The sequence below is a fragment of the Melanerpes formicivorus genome, unplaced genomic scaffold (assembly GCF_026170545.1).
Source record: "Melanerpes formicivorus ecotype bairdi unplaced genomic scaffold, bMelFor1.0.p_v2 SCAF_107, whole genome shotgun sequence".
Taxonomy (NCBI): Eukaryota; Metazoa; Chordata; class Aves; order Piciformes; family Picidae; genus Melanerpes; species Melanerpes formicivorus.
The window spans coordinates 635,133-657,283 of NW_027142459.1; the positions used below are offsets into that span (position 1 = coordinate 635,133).

A 22,151-nucleotide genomic window follows, 5' to 3' on the forward strand; every position below is an offset into this window, starting at 1 on the left:
TCTGACCTTTGTCTGCCAGTGCTTGAAGGGCATCAGAAGAAGTTAACTTCTGTTTGAAGACACCCAAATCTCAAACTGGTGCTATTTGGCTTTTCAAATCTTTACTTTTATCCAGAAGCCAAGAAGAAATATTCTAGAATCCCAGCATGCTGGGTGTTGGGACCTCTGGAGGTCACTCAGTCCAACCCCCCTGCTAAAGCAGAAACACCCACAACAACTTGCCCAGGGTCACAATGTCCAGCTGGATTTGGAATCTCTCCAGAGAAGACGATTCCACAACCCCACTGGGCAGCCTTTTCCAGGGCTCCAGCACCCTCACAGCAAACAATTTTCTCTTCATCTTCCAGTGGAACCTCCTGGGTTCCAGTTTGTGTCCCTTGTCCTGTCACTGGGCAGCACTGACAAGAGTCTGGTCCCATCCTCCTGCCTTCCACAGGTCCTTTAGCTTTTCTGAGCATTGAGAGGCTTCCCTCTAGGGCTGCACTTCTCCAGGCTCAACATCCCCAGGTCTCTCAGCCTTTCCTTCTCACAGAGATGCTCCAGGCCCCTCAGCACTCCACTGCAGCCTCCATTGAACTCCAGTAGTTCCTCAGTCCTGGGACAGGAGAGGAGGCACAAATTTGGGTGCTATCGCAGAGAGAGGGACATTTGTAAAGGGTTAAGATGCTGCTTCCTACATGATGTCTTGCCGAATTAAAAAATGTTGCCATGTTTTGTCAAAGATTTATATTTTCAGAAAGGACAGTCTTCATTTCATAAAGTCTGAGGAATAGTAGCATGGGCCAGAAAAGCTCATCAGCAGAGTAGACACCATTGAAAGAGGTTGGATTGTAGCAGTTTCATGGCTTTTTAAAGAAGCTCAATATCACAGTATCACAGTAGCACCAAGGCTGGAAGAGACCTCAAAGATCATCAAGTCCAACCTGTCATCACAGACCTCATGCCCACTAGACCATGGCACCAAGTGCCACGTCTAATTCCCTCTTGAACCCCCCCAGGGACGGTGACTCCACCACCTCCCTGGGCAGCACATTCCAATGGTTAACAACTCTCTCAGTGAAGAACTTTCTCCTCACCGCAAGCCTAAATTTCCCCTGACACAGCGTGAGACTGTGTCCTCTTGTTTTGGTGCTGGTTGCTTGGGAGAAGAGACCAACCCCATCCTGGCTACAACCACCCTTCAGGTAGTTGTAGACAGCAATAAGGTCTCCCCTGAGCCTCCTCTTCTCCAGGCTAAACAATCCCAGCTCCCTCAGCCTTTTCTCATAGGGCTTGTGCTCGAGGCCTCTCCCCAGCCTCGTTGCCCTTCTCTGGACACGTTCAAGTGTCTCAATGTCCTTCTTAAACTGAGGGGCCCAGAACTGGACACAAGACTCAAGGTGTGGCCTAACCAGTGCAGAGTACAGGGGTAGTATTACTGGGTGATCTCCATCGTTATTCACCAGCCACATTCTCAATCCATCCCTTCAAAGAAAGCAAATCATGAGCTGCAGCTATGTGGGGAAATTACTGTAGCGTCTTCACTTCCCAAGTTATTGCTTGTTTGTTTGCTCATTTGAATATATTTCCCTTTGCAAAAGTTTCATGTGTGGCAGCACAAATATTTCATCTCCTCACCCTCAGAGCTGCTGCATGATGCTTGCTGCTTTTTCGTTACGTCAATTGATTGTCCTGTCAAGAAGTCAAGACAGGACAGAGGAATCGGCTAGGAAAAACCCAGCAGGATTCTGCAGCCAGTGGGAGCTGCTTGAAGTACAAAATCAAACACAACACTGAGCAGCTGCAGAAGGCCCAGAAAAGGGCAACAAAGCTGGTGAAGGGTCTGGAGAACAGTTCTGGTGAGGAGCAGCTGAGGGAACTGGGGCTGTTCAGCCTGGAGAAAAGGAGGCTGAGGGGAGACCTTCTGTCCCTCTGCAATTTCTTGAAAGAGGGTTAGAGCCAGGTGGGCATTGGTCTTTTTTTCCTCAACCAACAAGCAATAGGAGAAGAGGAAATGCCCTCAAGTTGCTCCAGGGGAGGTTTAGGTTAGACATGAGGAACAATTTCGTCTCCTGAAGGGTTTTCAAACCCTGGCTGGGGCTGCCCAGAGCAAGGGAGGAGTCCCCATTCCTGAAGATGTTTCAAAGGTATGTAAATGTGGTGCTGAGGGACATGGTTTAGCAGTGACCTGGCAGCAGTGGGTCAGTGGTTGGACTTGATAATCTTGAAGGTGTCCTCCACCCAGCATGATTCTATGATTCAGTCATTTTGGAATTAAAAGTGAGTTTTTTAAAGTTTAGTTTCTGTCATCTTGGTTGCAGAGAAAGAGAAGAAAGAAAAGTACATAATGATTTTTTTTATATTACCAAGATGCTTTTTTGACATCGAAATGTATTTTATGGTGCTTTTTGTGGAGGAGATTGGTCTGACAAACCATTCTGGAAACTTTTCTAGGATCTCAATTAATCTTTGAGTCATTGAAGTGTGGAATGAAAACAACATGTTCAAAGGAGTCAAAATGCAGTGGAATTCCCATCCCCGGAGGGGTTTCAAATCCTTGGAGATGTGGTGCTGGGGAAGATGGTTTACTGGTGACCAGACATTGCTGGTTTGATTGTTGGACTCAATGATCTTAGATGCATCTTCCAACAAAAATGATTCTGTGAAAGTTATCAAATTTTGGAGAGTGGTGACTAGGTTTCTGTGATTGTAAACCTATCTGGAAAGCATGCACTAGCATGTCCAGACCTAGTTAGGTCTGAAATTTCAATCATCTGCAAGACTTCAGACTCCATCAGGAGCTCAGTCTGACACATGCTGTCCCCAGTCAGGATGAAGTGCGAAAGTCAGTCTCAGCCCTGTAGATAAGACAACATTTTGTCTACCAGGAATAAAACCCCCAACTGTCTTAATTCTTCTCACTTCTTCATTGCAGGTCTTGTGTGCATCATAGGAGACATCACTTTCTCCCTGCCCTAAGTGGTCCTGGGTTGTAGCACATGGTTTTGTCTTGCTTTTCCACTGGTGCTTTGAGGTGGGCAGGCCTCACTTTTACCTGAACCTCAGCTCTGCCAGACATCCCTCGTAAGATATCTCCTCCTGGATGGTGGGTAGAAATCAGAATAAGATTAATAGACTTTAGAGATGGCTTTTTTCTTGTTGGTTTTACCTTGTTGCACCTCCTCAGATGTCAGACAGATCTCATGTGACATCATGGTGTCAGTGCAACTTCCCCACCAGGCTGCTGTTAGTTCAAATTTAGTGTTTTAAACAGGGTATGGAAAGCAATTCAAAATGCACCTGCTGGCAGTTGGTGCCTCCTGTGACCTTTTGCTGATGTGAGAATCAAAGTATGGATTGGGTTGGAAGGGACCTCTAAAGGTCATGTAGTCAAACTGCCCTGCAGTAAGCAGGGACACCTGCAACTAGAACATGTTGCTCAGAATCCTGAACAACCTGACCTGGAATGGTTCCAGTGATAGAAGCATCTACAACCTCTCTGGGCAACCTGGTCCAGGGTCTCACCACCCTCAGCGTTAAATATTTCTCCGTTCTCTTCAGTCTGAATCTCCCTCTTTTAATTTAAACCATCACCCCTTGTCCTGTCACTACATACTCTTGTGAGAAGCGCCTCTCCATCTTACCTATGAGGGAAGGGTGGAGCTCCAGAGGACAGAGATGTAGTGCCCAGTGACAGGACAAGGGGCAAAGGGCACAAACTGGAACCCAGGAGGTTCTTTCTGAAGATGAGGAGAGACTTCATTGGTGTGAGGGTGCTGGAGACTTGGAACAGGCTGCCCAGAAAGGTTGTGGATTCTCCTTCTCTGGAGAGAACGTCCTCAGCCTGTCTCCATAGGGGAGGTGCTCCAGCTCTCTGAGCATCCTTGTGGCCTCTTCTGGATATACTCCAACAGTTAAGTGTCCTTCTTGTGTTGGAGGTCCCAGAACTACAGCAAGTCCCTGTCTTTCTTGAACTGGGGAGCACAGGACTGGACCCAGGTCTCCAGAGGTGGCCTCACTAGGGCAGAGCAGAGGAGCAGTTGGTAGTGCACAAGACCCTTAATGGGAAGGTCATGAGTTCAAGCATGCAGTGGGCAGCAGTGTCCTCCCTACTCTAGTCATGAGGTCTGTGGTGACAGGTTGGACTTGATGATCTTTGAGGTCTCTTCCAACCTTAGTGATACTGATACTGATACTACTGGCCATACTTTTCTTGATGCATCCCAGGAGACCATTGGCTTTCTTGGTCACAGGGGCACATTGCTGACTTGTGGCCATCCTGTTGTCCATCAGGACTCCCAGGTCTTTTTCCACAGAGGCTTTTGTAGCAGGTAAACCCCAAATCCACAATCCATCGTGAAATCCATCATCAGTCCATCAAATCATCATCACTGCAGGGTGGATGCCACAGGCAGAATGGCTATCTACTCCCAGCTACACTGCTGGGCACATCTTTTGCCCAGAGAGGTTTTTATGGATAATTTGGTTTAGCAGAGCTGGATCTAGAGTGTTTTAATGGTTTCAGTTGAGTATTTATGCAAGACCAATGGAAGGGAGCAGTCTTGGAGCTCTCCAGCCCTTGCTCCGTCATGGTAACCAGGAAGAAAATTTGCACTGATTTTTTTTGGGGGTGAGATATTTTGTCTTCTACTGCGTTAAATAAAGCCAAGTCAGGACCTGGAAAGCTTTAAATGCCATTTCATGTTTCAGTTTTCAACTGCATATGAAAATAATCCTCAGACTAGCTGGAGGCGCCCAAAAAGAACAGCTGGAGAATGGAGAAACATGGGAATAATGACTGCAGAGGGGTGGAAATCATGTAAGGCTTTGCCAGCATGGTAATGAGTCCTGCAGTGCAGATGAATAAGAGTGATCTTTCCCCAGCATGTTTCAGCATCCAGCGATCTGCTGGAGGCTCCATTCCCACCACCAGCTTTAACAACCACTCATAGGCGGATTGTGCCTGACCGGCTCTGGCACTGACTGACTCTATCCTGATTTTAACCTGTAGAGCAACAAACAACGGCAATGAGTTGCCCAAAAGACTGCAGAACTTTATCTAAGTGAATCATTGCAAGATGGCTTTGCTGAAGCTCTTCCTTTGGTCTTCTAATCATCTTCAGGGCTGTGAAGATAATGAGAGGACTAGAGCATACCTTCCTGGGTTTTGTCCAAAGGCTTTGCTGGGCCTCTTCCTTCAGTGCCCTAAGCATCTTCTTCAAGGCTACAGAGATGACTAGAACATCTCTTCCTTCAGTCCCCTAATCATGATGAGGGGAATAGAACATCTCTCTTATGAAGAAAGACAGAGGGACTTGGGACCTTTTATCCTGGAGAAGAGAAAACTGAGAGGGGATCTTCCCAATGCTTATGAATAGTTAAAAGGGTGGATGTCAGGGGGATGAAGCCAGTCTTTTTTCAGTGGTGCCCAGCAATAGCACAAGGGGTAATGGGCACAAACTTGAACAGAAGAAGTTCTGTCTAAAAATGAGGAGAAACTTCTTTAATTTAAGGGTGCAGAGCACTGAAATGGGCTGCCTAGAGAGGTGGTGGGGTCTCCTTCTCTGGAGTTATTCAGAACCCACCTGGATGCTGGTGGTCCCTTCCAGCCCCCACCATTCTTTGATTCTATGATTGCTTTTATTTAGCTTCAGCCATCGCAGGGTGTTTTGCTCCACTGCTGAACACTGAGCTCATGAACACAGGTCAAATGATCAGATCAACACTGTCATGCCCACTAAACCATATCCTGAAGTAACATGTGTTATATTGACTCTATTGATCTATACAAGCACATAGATGTCCAAGCATCTAATTCCGCTGTATTTACACCTGTTGGAAAGAATAATTTTGTTTAAAGCACACAAACCCCCATCGTTTCCAGCAATGTAATATCTGATATTTATTCTGTAATCACAGAATCACAGAATGGAAGGGTTGGAAGGGACCTCTGGAGTCTAACCACACTGCTAAACAGGTTTGATCCAGGTAGCTCAGGATCACAATGTCCAGGTGGGCTTCGAAAGTTTCCAGAGAATAAGAGTCCACAACCTCTCAGGGCAGCCTGGTCTGGCTACATTAAATACTTGCTGATGTGGCCAGCAGATTGAGAGATATAATTCTGCCTCTCAGCTCAGTCTGGTGAGACCTCAGGGGGACCTAGAAGAAGGCTGGGGAGGGACTTTGTAGAAGGGCTTCTAGTAACAGAAAAAGGGGCAACGGTTTTAAACTGGAGCAGGCTAGATTTAGATTGGACATTAGAACAAAGTTCTTCAGAATGAGGGTACTGAAATATTGGGACAAGTTGCCCAGAGATGTGATGGAGACCACCATTCCTGGCCCTGATGGGACCCTGAGCAAGTTGATCTAGTTGGAGATGTCCCTGATAACTTCAGGGGGATTGCATTAAATTACTTTTGAGGGTCCCTTCCAACTTGAATGCACTCTGTGCTTCGACATGGCCTGGGATATGAAGTTCTGCCTCTGCTCTAAGTTGAAGAAATGTCCCATCACATTCCTGGGAGTAGTTGTCAGATTGTAGGCTTGACATATCAGTGGTACAGGCACAGACACCAACTGTAGAAAATAAAACTGAGTGCCTAGCTCAAGCCTTCATTACCAGGGAGGATACAAATCCTAGCAAGGAACTTCTCTCATAAGCAAACCTGCCCTCAAAAACACAAAGAGAAAGAAGAAAAGAAGCAAAACTGCCATTTTTAAGCTAGAATGACTTTGACTCTCAACTGTTGCTTCCCTCAGGCAATAAAATAATTTACAGTATGTTTCAATCAGATATTGGGAGTAGGGTTTGCTTAAATTGCCTCAGCTTGGCTGGCAATTTAGCTATGCTCTGGTTTAGCATCATTCTGTGGCTGAGATCATCTGAGTCTCACCTCCTGCATCACTTGGTCCAATCATAGAATCTCCTTCCTGTCTACTCTCCCTATTGAGCCCACAGCTGGAGTGTTGTGTCCAGTTCTGGGCTCTCTGGTTCAAGAAGGACAGGGACTTGCTGGAGAGTGTACAGCAAAGGGCTACAAAGATGCTGAGGGGACTGGAACATCTCTCTGATAAGGAAAGAATGAGAGAATTGGGGCTTTTCAGTCTGGAAAAGAGCAGACTGAGTGGGAGTCTCATCAATGCTGATCAATACTTCAAGAGTGGGTGTCAGGAGGATGGGACCAGTCTTTTTTCAGTAGTGCCCAGTGACAGGACAAGGCACAATAGGCACAAACTTGCACATAAGAAGTTCTATTCAAACATGAGGAGAAACCTCTTTAATTTAAGAGTGATGGAGTATTGGAGCAGGTTGACCGCAGAGGTGGAGTCTACATCTCTGGAGAGATTCCAAACCTGGACATGTTCCTGTGTGACCTTCTCCAGGTGATGCTACCTAAGCAGGGGGCTTAGACTTGGTGATTTCTAGAGGTCTCTTCCAATCCCTACTGCTCTGTGATTTTGTGATTCAATGAAGGGCTCATGCAAATAATAATTTTTTGTAAAACCTTTAGAAGTGTTGTGGGCTTGGGGGGTTTTTGGGTGCTCTGAGGTTTTTGGGTTGGGTTGGGTTTTGTTTGTTTACATTTAAAATAATTGTTAAAATAAATAAAATATTAAAAACCCCACCAAACATTTAAGTTCCAATCAGCTACATAGTGAGTCTCCTTCTGAGGAAATGGCCATCTTAGATTCATAGAATGGTTGGGGTTGAAAGGGACCTTAAACATTATCTAGTTCCAAACCCCCCCACCATGGGCAGGGGACACTTTTTACATGACCTCCCTGGGCAACCTCATCACCCTCACTGTAAAGAATTTCTTCCTAATACCACCCAGTCTAAATCTCCCCTTCTCAGGCTTCAATCCATTCCCTCCCTCCCTTCAATTCCACTCCCCCACTACAAGCCCTTGTAAAAAAATCCCTCCCCAGCTTTCCTGTAAGCCACCTTCAAGTAGAATTGGAATGGAATGGAATGGAATGGAATGGAATGGAATGGAATGGAATGGAATGGAATGGAATGGAATGGAATGGAATGGAATGGACCAGACCAGACTGGAAAAGATCTTTGAGATCATCAAGTCCAACCTATCATCCAACACCATCTAATCAACTAAACCATGGCACCAAGCACCCCATCCAGTCTCTTCCTAAACACCTCCAGTGATGGTGACTCCACCACCTCCCTGGGCAGCCCATTCCAATGGCCAATCACTCTTTCTATGAAGAACTTCCTAACATCCAGTCTGAACCTCCCCTGGTGCAGCTTGAGACTGTGTCCTCTTCTTCTGGTGCTGGTTGCCTGGGAGAAGAGACCAACCCCCACCTGGCTACAACCTCCCTTCAGGTAGTTGTAGACAGCAATAAGGTCTCCCCTGAGCTAGTCTCAGAAGACAGCCAAGACACCTTCAATAGCTTTGAAGTCACTAATCTTCTACAAGTAAAAAAACCAAACCAAACCAAAACCAAAAAAACCCCAAACAAAAAGAAATTGTTAGCTTTGGCTGCTCTCATATATTGTTGGGTTTTATCATCCCTTTCCTTTTCTATTAAGGTTATTACTTCTAGAAGTGTAACTTGGAAATGAGCAACCCAAGTTAATTTTGTTTTTCTGTCACTGGGTATCATCCAGTCCTGGATAGATGGAAACTTTGGATTTTAAAGACTGTTTTGACCTCAAAGACAGGAGAAGCTTTCATTTAAAAGCTATCTATAAGTCTCAAGCATCTCATAAGTAAATAAAACAGGGGAATAAGGAAGAGGGGACTGAATACCAATATATGCTTAAAGTCTTTAAAGCACAGATAGCACGGAGAGGAGACAAGAGAATTATTGTTCACTGGATCATCAAATGGCTCTGCTGTCATTCAGTGAGACCTGGACATGCTGGAGAGATGGATGGAGGGCAACCTCATGGAGTTCAGTTTCACGGTTGGACTCCAGAGGTCCTTTCAAATGCCTACCATTCTATGAGTCATGAGTAGAAGTGTGCAATCCTGCACCTGGAGAGGAATAATGCCCTGCACCAGTGCTACTGAAGGATTGAATGTTGGAAAGCAGCTCTGTGGAGAAGGACCTGGGAGTGCTGGTGGACAGCAAATTCACCATGAGCCAGCAATGTCCCCTTGTGGCCATGAAGGCAAATGGTCACCTTGGGGTGCATTAAAAAGGGTGTGGCTAGCAGTCTGAAGTAGGTTCTCCTGCCCCTCTACTATGTCCCACTAAGGCCACCCCTGGAGTGCTGGGTCCAGTTCTGGGCTCCCTAGTTCAAGAGAGACAGGGAATTGCTGGAGGGTGGAGGCTCTAAAGATGCTGAAGGGCCTGGAGCATATCTGTGAAGAGGAAAGGCTGAGAGACCTGGGGCTGTTGTGTCCAGAGGAGAGCAGCCTGAGGGGGGATCTTCTCAATGCTCAGCAAGAGCTAAAGGGTGGAGGGGCAATAGGAAAGGGGCCACACCTTCTTAGGGGTTCCTAGTGACAGGACAAGGGGCACCGGGCAGAAGCTGCAACCCAGGAAGCTACGGCTGAAGTTATCAAGGATTCAGTTAGGTTTTTACATGTAGAATATGTTGGCTATATTTTATTTATTTGAAATTTTGTTGGAATCCTGTCTGTCAGTGTCTGTATCTGCAAATCTAAATTATTTAACATGCAATTTAATTCAAGCTATGGGGAAATGGCCCTTCTTGTGCTTACTGGAATATCAAATCTACCACCTGACTGAACAGAAAAGATGAACATGGGATTATATATTTGTTGAAGCCTCAAGGCAGCTGTTGGGGTGATTCGTGGAGAGGTGTCTATGCTGTTTCATCAATCCATCTTCTGCCACTGCAAAGTTAGGTCCCAGCTGAACACAGAATTGCTGTGTCACTTCTGTGCCCGGATCACTGTGCACTTCTTCTAAACCCAGCCAAGGCTTTTGTGTCTCTTTTATTGCCTTCCTCTTCCAGAAAGTCCTATGTGTTTGAATCTGTGGTTCCTCTGTGAGGCTTGGGAGGGTTGAGCCTCTTGTACTACATGGGCATGGGACCTCTAATTGCACCTCTGGCCTGGTTTGGGCTAGCCCAGAGCTGGTCCTGGTCAGTGCTATGAGTTTCCAGCTCAGTCTCTGCTCAGGGAGGCACTTTCTGATGGTCAGGGCAGGTTTGCACAGCCAGGGCTGCTTATACCAGGGAGAACACTAATGGAGAGAGTTCCTGCCAAGGGCTGGGCTGCAGAAAGTCTCTGACTGACTTTTGCTCCTCTGCACACCAAGGGCAGAGCTTGGGCTCCACCTTGGGGGGCAGGAAGGCAGAGGTGGCATCTGCAGGGAGGAGTATCCAGGACAGGTGACCCTCAGATGCCCAAGAAGGGATTGCATCCCATGGATGGCATCTTCAGGAGCAAACTGAGGGATGCCCAGAGCCAAGCCTCTTCTTCCCTGGACTCTGTCCCTTCTGCCTTTCATCTGTGTTGGTCCTGAATCCAATTACAGAATCCAGTTCCAGAATCCAGCTTCTGAATCCGGTTCCCATCTGCTGCTGAGTCCAGTCTGGGACTTGTCCAGTGCCTGCCCCCAGCATCAGTGGTGCAAATGTCATTGCCATGAGGGCTTGGGTTGGCTCTTGGTTTGTGTCTCTGTGTCTCTATTCCACAGGATTGTTCTTCTCTCCACCCCAACGAGTTGAGGTACTTTCCCACTCTATAAGTTTCTCTCCCTTCTTCCTTTTCTCTTCCCTTTGGGAATGCAGAGGACTTCACAAAGAACCTCTGGCACTCCTCTGGTGGCTGACCCATCCCTCACCCTTGACAATCTGAAGTGATAAGGTCAGTGAAGCAGCACAGTCTTTAAGTACTCAGCAGAACACATCAATAAGCAGAAGACACTGCTTTGGCTGAGTAGCTTTCTGTTACAGGCTGATTGGTATCTATCAAGGTTGTATACTCACAGTTATTGAGATGTCCTCTCATGGATGCTGGGTCACACTGCACTTTTCCAGCCTTTCAGCCGTTTGTGATTAGCTCTGTCTGTCAGACTAATTTGCTTATGAATCTCTTCATCTTCTCTCCTGTCTCCTGCAGACCCCCCAGCCGTGGAACCCACCTTCCTGGAGATTCGCCAAGGCCAAGGGCGGAGCATCACCATGAGCTGCCGGGTCCTGAGGGCGTATCCCACCAGAGTCCTCACCTACGAGTGGCGTTTGGGCACCAAGCTGCTGCGCACTGGCCAGTTTGACATGCAGGACTCCACCGAGTACACCATCAGCAGCCTCTCCAGGGACAGCTACGGCATCTACAACTGCAACATCATCAACGAGGCAGGCGCTGGACGCTGCAGCTTCCTCGTTACAGGTAGGTGTGGGGGGAGAGATCTGCACCGATGACTGAGCCTGCTGCAGACCTGCTTCAGCTGATGAGTTGCCAAAGACATAGAATCATAGAATGGTCCAGGCTGGAAGGGGCCTCCAAAGGTCATCCAGTCTGACCTCCCCACAGTCAGCAGGGACATCCCCAACTAGATCAGGCTGCCCAGGGTCTCATCCAGCCTCACCTTGAATCTCTCCAGGGAAGGGGTCTCAACCACCTCCCTGGGCAACCTGTTCCAGTGTTCCACCACCCTCCTAGTGAAGAACTCCTTCCTGATACCCAACCTAAATCTGCCCTTCTCTAGTTTGAAGCCACTGCCCCTTGTCCTGTCACTGCAGGCCTTTGTAAACAGTCTCTCTCCATCCTTCCTGTAAGCTGCCTTCAGGGACTGGAAGGCTGCTGTTAAGTCTCCCCGGAGCCTCCTCTTCTCCAGGCTGAACAACCCCAGCTCCCTCAGCCTGTCCTCACAGCAAAGGTGCTCCAACCCCCTGATCATTTTCATGGCCATCCTCTGGACCCTCTCCATCAGGTCCATGTCCTTCCTATGTTAAGGGCTCTAGACCTGCACACAGTACTGCAGGTGAGGTCTCTCCAGAGCAGCGTTGTGCTTCATCCTGCTTACTGGATGAGAGAAAGGCTGTGGGTGTTTTTTATCTGGACTTTAGTAAATCCTTGGACACTGTTTCCTGAACATCCTCCTGGAGAAACTGGCTGCTCATGTCTTGGATGGGTGGATACTTTTCTGGGTTAAGAGCTGGCTGATGGCTGGGCCCAAAAAAGTGGTGGGGAATGGAGTTAACTCCAGTTGGTGGATGATCAGCAGTGGTGTTCCCAAGGGCTCAGTGCTGGGTTCTTCTATGTTTAATATCTTTATCTGGATGACAGATTGAGTACACCATCATTAAGTTTGCAGATGACACTAAAGTGGGTGGAAATGTTGATCTTCTGGAGGGTCAGGAGGACCTGCAAAAGGATTTGGCCAGGCTGGATTGATGGACCAAGGACAATTGTAGGAGGTTCAACAAGGCCAAGTGCCAGGGGCTATATTTGCATCACGACAACAACAACATGAGTTCTCTGAGTCTAGAGGGGTGCTGAAATTTGCTCCTTGAGGAAGTTCTTCACTGAGAGAGTTGTTAGGCATTGGAATGGGCTACCCAGGGAGGTGGTGGAGTCACCATCCCGGAAGGTGCTCAAGAGGGGATTGGACGTGGCACTTGGTGCCATGGTTTAGTAGTCATGAGGTCTGTGGTGACAGGTTGGACTCGATGATCTTTGAGGTCTCTTCCAACCTTGGTGATACTGTGATACTGTGAAATTAGAACACAACACCACAGCTCTTCTACAAGCTTATCAGTCCCAGGGCTCTCAGCCTTTCCCTCTCACAGAGATGCTCCAGGCCACTCAGTATCTTGGTAGCCTCCCCTGAACTCTCTCCAGTAGTTCCCTGTCCCTCTTGGACTGGGGAGCCCAGAACTGAACCCAGACCCCAGCTGTGGCCTCATTAGGGCCGAGTATATGGGCAGGAGAACTGGCTTTTGTAGTTCTGTCTCTCTCTTGAACTCTTCCCTGAGTCACTTTTCTTTAGGTGAGCAGCTTTATCTCCGTGTGTCAAAGAACATATTTACATCTCTTTGGAGATATTCAAAACCCACCTGGATGTGTTCCAGTGTGATCTGTAGGTGTAGGTGATCCTGCTCTGGCAGGGATGTTGGACTACATGACCTTTTGAGGTCCCTTCCAGCCCCTGACATTCTTTGCTTCTGCGATTCTGCAGACATGTTGGTTTTAACCTTAAAATCCTGAAGAAAATATAAAATTCAGATTGTTCCTTTCAGCATCCCTAACCCAACCTCACAGCATCAACTTTCATGGTGATATGACCCAGAAATGAGACAAGCACAGGAAGAAACATGAGACAGAGCACATCATAAACCCTTTTTTGTAATAATTTTCAGTTGCCTGGTTTGCTTTGGCATGCTAATAAATCACTGAAAGCCACTCAGATTGTCCCACTCTTGGACAAATAATTGCCCTAGAATAGATTTCCCCAGTCTTGGGACCAAAGCTGATGAACACTAAATTGAAATGTATTTATTCATTTGAGAGAAAAGACTTTTTCTCTAGTTTCCATCATAGCCATGTTTTGGATTAAATTCCAAAGAATTGGATAAGTCAGTGGATGTGAAAATAGCTCTGAATGAGAAGTCAGGCAAAGGCTTGAGCCAAACCTGAGAGACCTGGGGCTGTTGAGCCTGGAGAAGAGCAGCCTGAGAGGGGATCTTCTTAATGCTCAGCAAGAGTTAAAGGACCTGTCAGGGGCAAGAGGATGGAGCTAGACTCTTGTCAGTGGTGCCCAGGGACAAGACAAGGGGCACAAACTGGAAGCCAGGAAGTTCCATCTGAAGAGGAGTTGTGAGGGTGCTGGAGCCTTGTGGAGTTGTCTCCTCTGGAGAGATTCCAAATCCGCCTGGGCACTGTGATCCTGGGCAAACTGCTGTGGATGGCCCTGCTTTAGCAGTGGGGTTGAAGTGGATGATCTGCAGAGATCTCTTCCCACAGTGTTGGGACTCTGTCACACTTCCAAGACTCCTGAAGTCAGATGAAGCTTAAGTACTGGGGAACTGGAAATGTAGAATAGAATAATGACAAAGCACTTTAGAAGGAGCTTTATATTTCACTGGAAATGTGAAGATAGGAAAGAAATGGGTCAGGTTTTAGACATAGAGATAAAAGCCAAATAAATAACATGGTGGCAGGGAGCTGGTGATAGCAGAGGACTTTTTCTTCTGGGTGGGATGATGAGAGGTTTTGTAGACCATGTTTGCACACAGAATTGCAGAATGGTAGGGGTTTGAAGAGACCTCTGAAGACCATCAAGTTCAACTCACCTTCCAGAGCAGGGTCACCTAGTTTATTTTGGTTTATTTCTGGATTTTCCTGTAGTCCTATCATGCTGCGGTGCTCAGGTTGCAGGGGCTGCAGAGAAGCATTGGTATGCAAGAAGGGTTTTCCGTCCAGGATTTAAAGCAGCTTGGGTAGAAAGATTTCTACTGGCCCTAGAGTTTTCAAAACTTGGGTGAATAGAATAGAATAGAATAGAATAGAATAGAATAGAATAGAATAGAATAGAATAGAATAGAATAGAATAGAATAGAATAGAATAGAATAGAATAGAATAGACCAGACCAGACCAGGTTGGAAGAGACCTTCAAGATCATCAAGTCTAACCTATCATCCAACACCATCTAATCAACTAAACCATGCAACCAAGCACCCCATCAAGTCTCCTCCTGAACACCTCCAATGATGATGACTCCACCACCTCCCTGGGCAGCCCATTCTCTCTGTGGAGAACTTCCTCCTAACCTCCAGCCTAAACCTCCCCTGGCACAGCTTGAGACTGTGCAACTGCATGTGCAGTTTGATAAGATGACAGGAAAGTAAATGACTTGCAGAAAAGGGAGGTTGCAGTCAGGTGGGGTTTGGTCTCTTCTGCCTAGTATCAGGTGACAGAGCAAGAGGAAATGGCCTGAAATTGTGCTGGGGGAGATTTAAACTGGAGATTAGCAACAAGTTCTTTGCTGAAAGACTGGTCAGGCATTGGATCTCCTGGTGCCCGTAGCTATCTTCTGTTAATGTTTCATCTAAAGATCCCCTTGTCAGTGTTGTTATTCTTGTTTCTTTGTTTGAGTTCTGGGTTTGTTTGTTTGTTGTTTGTTGTGGGTTTTTTTGTCATTTTATCATCTTGATGCAGAGCAGGGCTTGCCTTTGCAGCTGGGTGCCCCAAGGGCTGTGAGTCTTCACCAGTGCTCTGCCACGTTATGAGAAAATTCAATTTAGTCTTCTTCTACCTTAGAGCTTTTGTTAGGCACTTGATAGCATTTCCCTCCAGCTTCAAACAAATTTAGGACGTGGACAATGGGAAAGACAGGAGGGGAAGAGAGCTGTAGGAGGTCATCCTCTGGTCTCCCTGGTTTTACCCATTAAATTCTCTCCCTTATAGAATCAAAGAATAGTTTTGGTTGGGAGAACCTTGAAGATCATTAAGTCCATCAGTTAACCCAGCACTGCCAGGTCACCACTAAACCATGTCCCTCAGCACCACATCTACAGAGCTTTGAAACCTCTTCAGGGGTGGGACTCCACCACTGTCTTGGGCATCCTGGGCCAGGCCTTAACAACCCTTTTGGGAAAGAAATTGTTCCTCATGTCCAACCTAAACCTCCCCTGGGGCAGCTTGAGGCCATTTCCTCTTGTCCTATCACTTGTTCCTAAAGAGAAGAGACCTGTCTCCAGCATCCTTTCAGGAATCTGTAGAGAGCCAGAAGGTCTCCCCATGCCCTCCTCCAGAATAAATATCCTCAGTTCTCTCAGCTGCTCCTCCCCAGTCCTGTTCTCCAGACTCTTTACCAGCTTTGTTGCCCTTCTCTGGACCTGCTCCAGCCCCTCAATGTCCTTCCTGGGGCACAGGGCCCAAAACTGAACCCAGTACTCAGACTGTGCCCTCACCCCTGCTGAGTATAGGGGCACAATCCCTGCACTGGTCCTGCTGGCCACACTGTTGCTGATCCAGGCCAGGACTGGCTCATGTTCAGCCAGCTGCTGACTAACACCCCCAGATCCTTTTCTGATGGGCAATTTCCAACACTCTTCCCTGAGCCTGGAGTGTTCATGGGGTTGTTGTGACCCAAGTGCAGGACCTGGCAATTTGTCTTGTTAAACCTTCTCCACTTCGTTCTCCTAACATGGCTCATGATTGTTTCAAAGCATAGGAAAACAAAACTAATCATGAGGTCCACAAAACATACCAGCAACCTACACAAAAAATCTCTTTTTAAACAGCTGGGTTATGCTTTCAGGTGTTTGGATGCTCCTGTCCTGTATTTCATTGAAGTTCTGTGCTCTATCTCCTCCCTCCATCAAAACTCTATGTTGAGAGGTCTTCTTTGGAGAGTTAGACAGATTAGTTATTCTGTAATTCACTATCCTGTCATAAGGATAATTTTAAATAACAATATTTAGTATTGTTCTTCACTGTCCAAATCATCTTGGAGCATGTACATGCTCATAGCATCACAGAATGCATTGGGTTGGAAGGGCCATTCAAAGTTCATCTTGCCCATCCCCCCTGCGGTCAGGGGGACATCTCCAACTACATCAGGTTGCTTAGGGTCCCATCATGTTTGACCTTGAATGTCTCCATGGTTGGGGCCTCAAACCGCCTCTCTGGGCAACCTCTTCCTGTATGTTGTCTGAGGACATCCAAGTGCTGCTTGAGCTCCCTTGTCTGAAATTGTGCTGCTTGTTTGTAATTGGCTGCTGGCTCCAGCCCATGAAACACTACCCTACTTATTGCTTTTAGATACTTCATCTGCCTCAAGATTAGCCATGACATTTCCCTGAACTGCTGAGATACTTCTGGTATCTTGGCCTTGGGTGGTTGGCAGCACGGCGCCGGCTGTCAGCAGGCACTCAAGACCCTTTCCTTTAATGGCCAATTTTCTGATGGTTATCCGTTTGAAATCTGCCAGCCTGAGACTGAGGTCCGATTCCCTTCGCTCTTTATCTTCTCCTCTTGGGCAGTGTTATTGAAAACCTCAGATTGAATTTTCATCTCTTTACAGCTGAATTACAGCCCTGACCAAGATGTTATCGCTGCGATGCCTATTTGGGAAAGTGGAGACCAAGGCTCTCTCTCCACCTCTCTCCCCTTCCTTTTTTGTCCTTTTCTTTCTCTTTTACAATGCTAACAAGAGCAGCTGTCTCCTCCTCCTGGTTTTCAGCAAGTGCAGAGTCCATTCACCTCAGTAGGGTTGGAATAGCAGAGTTTGGAAGGGACCTCTGGAGATCATCCAGTCCAACATCCCTGCTAAAGCAGGGGCACCCACAGCAGCTTGTTCAGGATAGTATCATAGTATCAGGATCATAATGTCCAGGTGGGTTTGCAGTCTCACCAGAGAAGGAGACTCCACTCTCCACTCTCTGGGCACCCTCACACCGAAGAATTTTCTCCTTCTCTTCAGATGGAACCTCATGGGTTCTGGTTTTTGCCCCATTGCTCCTTACCCTGATGAAGAGAAACTGCTTTCTGGAGAGGTTGTGGCATCTCCTACTCTGAAAAGATTCCAAACCCACCTGGACACTGTGACACTGGCCAAGCTGCTGTGGGTGCCCCTCCTGTAGCAGGGACATTGGACTAGATGATCTTCAGAGGTCTCTTCCCACCCTCATCATCTGGAATTTCACATTGGTATGAGACAGAATATTCCTGAAGAACTTAAAATATTTTAAAGAAGAGAAAACTGGGTTGTCTTTTTAAACCAACCAAGCAAATCCGTATTTGGCACAGCAGAGAAATGGCTTTTATTCACCAGAATTAGGAAGAAATGGAGGCCTTCAAAGATGAAGTCAGAGAGGCTAAACCCCCCAAGAAAAAGAAAAGTGTTTTTTCGAAAATGGCTGGGTTCAAAGGAAACCCTAATCAAACATCAAACCACCTCCTTTAGAGCAGTAAAACACAGCTTGCTTTTCTTTTTTCTTTTTTTCTTTTCCCCTCAAATGCAATATTTATGTCACTGTCCATCTAAATAATTCATAGGAATTCAGAAATGAGGTCCCATTAAAGCTGCTCAAACAAGGTTATTTTTTCCCACCAGTAAGGATCTCTACGTACTCTGGGAAGAACCCTCTGGATGCAGGAATGGTGTTTTCTGGAGCAGAGAATGGGATGCTCATGGAGGTGTTGGGTATAAGGTTAGACTTAATAACCTTGGAGGACTTTTCCAGCCTTAATGATTCTATGATTCTAGGAGTGATTCCTTAAATCAGCCTGAAACACAGAAGAAGGATTGAGGATGGAGAATAACTAAATAAAATGAGTTAATCCTGGGCAATGAATAGGTTCATGCCTTCATCTTTGTCAAAGATCAGGATGAAGGAATTGAGTGTACCCCCAGTAAGTTTGCAGAAGACACTACATTGGGTGGGAGTGTTCATCTGCTTGAAGCTGGGGAGGCTCTGGAAAGGGATCTGGTCAGGCTGGATCATGAGCTGAGGTCAGTGGGATGTGGTTCAACAAGGCCAAGTGCTAGGTCCTGCACCTGGGTCACAAAAATCCCAGGCAATGCTCCACAAATGGGGCAGAATGGCTGGAAGTTTGCCTGGCTGAAAAGAACCTGGGGATGCTGATGGACAGGCAGCCATGAACACACAACATAAGCTACTGTGTGCCCAGGTGGCCAGGAAGGGAACCAGCAGCCTGACCTGGATCAGGAGTAATGTGGTCAGCAGGACCAGGGAAGTGATCATGCTGTCTATACTAGGCACTGGTGAGGCCACACCTTGAGTACTGGGTTCAGTTTTGGGCCACACACTCCAAGAAGGATGCTGAAGTTCTGGACTCTGTCCAGAGAAGGGCAATGAAGCTGCTGAAGGGTCTGGAGAACAGGTCTGGTGAGGAGCAGCTGAGGGGAGTGGAGTTGTTTACTCAGCAGAAGAGGAGGCTAAGGGGAGACCTTCTGGCTCTCTACAGCTGCCTGAAAGGAGGTTAGAGCCGGATGGTGATTTGCCTTTTCTACCTAGTATCAGGTGACAGAATGAGAAGAAATGTACTGAAATTGTTCCCAGGAAGGTTTAGGTTGGATGTTATGAAAAATTTCTTCACTTAAAGAGAGGTTAGGCAATGGAACAGGCTTACCAGGGAGGCAGTGGAGTCACCATCCCTGAAGGTAATTCCAAAACATCTGTACATGGTACTTTGGGACCTGGTTTAATGGCCATGGTGGTGTTGGGTCGATTGTTGGACTGAATGAGCTTAGAGTTTTTTTCCTACTGAACCAATTCTATGATTCTATGATTTTTCCCTTTCCTCAGTACAAATTTGTATCATGAAGTGGGTCCTTTGAGACTGATGGGAAAATCTCTTCATTTTGCTGAGGAGCTGTGAGGTGGAGGTAGGGTCGTGAGAAACTCTGTGAAGCTGAGTCTCTTTTAGCACCCACAGATTCTCAGATTTAAATATGAACATTTAAATAGGGCAGAGCAGGTGGTCTGAATTAGTGTTAGGATGAATTTATTTCTTAATGAAGACAACCCTAGAAACTCTCCAGAAATCATTGCTGTCTGGAGCGCTGTTTCTGGAAAGCAGGTTGGATTCCAAGCTGACTATGAATTATTAGTTATAAGTTAATTGCTTTCCAGTAAGTCCAAAGGAATGTTACATGCTATAAACTGTATAAATTGCAGTCCTTCACACAAAGCTTAATGATAGCTGCAGTAGCATTTCCATCTTTCCCAAGGACAGGAGAAGATTTCTTATTGTGTCACTGATTATAATGGTCTCATATTCCAGTTTCACATCTCAAGTCAAACTGGCAGTGTGTTGTTTCATTTTTCCCCCCAGCTTGGTGTCTTTGGTCTGAAACTTGAAATCCTTATACATAATATTCATTCCCCTGTGACAATTAGTGCTGTACCACTGATTCCAGTGGAATCACAGAAACATAGAACATTGAGGTTTGGAAGGCATTTCTGGAAATCATCAAGTTTAACCATTTGCTAAAGCAAGGTGAGGATTAGTCTCTTTAGAAACAAGTGATAAGCTTAACAAGAGGAAATAGCCTCAAGTTGCACCAGGGGAGGTTTAGTTTGGACATGAGGAACAATTTCTTCTCCTTGAGGGTTGTCATGGCCTGCCCCTGCTGCCCAGGACAGTGGTGGAGTCTCCATCCCTGGAGGGGTTTCAAAGCCATGGGGATGTGGTGCTGGTGGGCATGGTAGTGCTGGGTTCATGGTTGGACTTGAGCTTCAAGGTCTCTTCCAATCCAAGTTATTCTTTGATTCTATGAAATTAAGTAGACACTCATCTTGTGTCCATTTGGAAAGGAGCACTGTTTTACTGTTGGAGGGGGGAGGAATTGAAGAGAAAAGCAGTAGGAGCTCTTCCAGGGCTCAGCCAGCAGATGTCATGTTTGGTTATCACTGGAGAGACATCAGATCTCTGCGCTGCAGTGCTACGGCTACCAGGGCTGGGATGAGGATCTGAGCAGGAGAACCCATGGGATAGGAATCATTGAAGGGCACGTGGAGAAGGCATCTCATGGATGAAATGTGTATCATACTCCAAGAGAAAAAGAGAAGTTGAGAGGGGACCTTCTCAAAGCCCAGCAAAAGCTAAAGGGTGGGGAACAAGAGTGTGGACCCAGATTCTTCTTAGTGGTGTTCAGTGACAGGACAAGGGACACTGGACACAAAGTGGAACCAGGGGGTTCCATGTTAAGATGAAGTAAAATAGGTGAGGGTGGTAGATCCCTGCAGCAGGCTGCCCAGAGAAGTGGAGTCTCCTCTGGAGAGATTCCAAACCCACCTGGCCATGCTGCTGTGGGTGCCCCTGCTTTAGCAAGGAGGTTGCACCAGATAATCTTTGGAGGTCCTTTTCAAATCACTCCATTCTGGGATCCTGTAATTTCCTTGGTGTTAGATGGTTGATGAATGCAGCATCTTGGCCATCTCTGTTCTATAGTGGTAGCACATCCGCACTTTAGCTTATCATGACAGGCAGCTCAGTATAAGAGATGATCTGGGGTGTTTTGCACTTTATAACATCAGCTATAAACGTTTATGGAGAAAGGAAAAAACCCACATAAAATCAGAGATTTACAAATGAGTCTCCATTTTGGCACTTTCAGTTCCAGACCATTCTGTCTTTAAAATACAAGAGGAGCATAAATCCTAAACAAAACAATATATTTAAGAGGGGGGAAATATTAGGAGAAGCAGTGTTTGTGAAAAATGCTGCCCATTTCTGGGCTCTGTTTTATTACAGGGCATTTATTTTATGAAGGATTTTCAAGAAAAAGAAGATATTTTGTTCTTTATTTGCATATGTGCCAGGAAATAGATGTCTTCTCCTAGATCTGCTCCTCCTCTCAACATGGTTGTTTAGGCTGGTGAAAAAGAGGCTGAGGGCAGACATCATGGCTCTCTATAATTCCCTGAAAAGAGGTTGAAGCCAGATGGGGATTGGTCTCTTCTCTCTAGTATCAGGTGACAGAATGAGAGGAGAGGGCCTGGAATTGTGCCAGGGGAGGTTCAGGTTGCATATTAGGAACAATTTCTTTCCTGCAAGAGTGGTCAGGCATTGGAACAGGCTGCCCAGGGAGGTAGTGGAGTCACCAGCCCTGAAGGTGTTCAAGAAATGTGTGAACATGACACAGTTACATGGCCATGGTGGTCTCAGTTTGAAGTTGGAGTGAATGATCTTAGAAGTCTCTTCCAGCTAAAACAATTCTATGATTCTGTGATAGTCCTGTGGCTGAATCATCCTTATCACCTCCAGCCTTCCTGTAATCTCAAACCTTTGAGCTCTCTTCATCCCTGATCTGGATTTCCACCATCACTGATCACACTGTTTATTCCCATCCATCCCCAGTTCACACTGAAAGGTCACAGAATCCCAGCATGGGGGAAACTGGAAGAGACCTCTGAAGATCATCTAGTCACCCATAGCAGCTTGCCCAAGGTCACAGTGTCCAGGTGGTTTTTGAATCTCTCTGAAGAAGGAGGCTCCACAACCTCTCTGGGCATCCTGCTCCAGGGCTCCAGCATCCTCTCACCAAACAAGTTTCTCCTCCTGTTCAGATGGAACCTGCTGGGTTCCTGATTGTGCCTACTGTCCCTTGTCCTGTCACTAGGCATCACTGACAAGAGCCCCATCCTCTTGCTCCCTACAGGTCCTTTAGCTCTTGCTGAGCACTGAGAAGATGCCTTGTCAGGCTGCTCTTCTCTAGGGTCCACAGCCCCAGGTTTCTCAGCATTTTTTCTTCA

The 22,151-nt window shown here is 46.6% G+C and overlaps 1 protein-coding gene across 3 annotated transcripts in view; it reads left to right on the forward strand.

The window, feature by feature from the left end:
• MDGA2 (MAM domain containing glycosylphosphatidylinositol anchor 2) overlaps window positions 1-22,151 on the forward strand; it is a 353,148-nt gene that overhangs the window by 268,683 nt on the left and 62,314 nt on the right. For all 3 annotated transcript variants that reach the window (XM_068166809.1, XM_068166808.1, XM_068166811.1), the window contains one exon: window positions 11,040-11,309. In XM_068166809.1, the coding sequence (XP_068022910.1) occupies window positions 11,040-11,309 (270 nt within the window). The remainder of the gene's footprint in view (window positions 1-11,039; window positions 11,310-22,151) is intronic.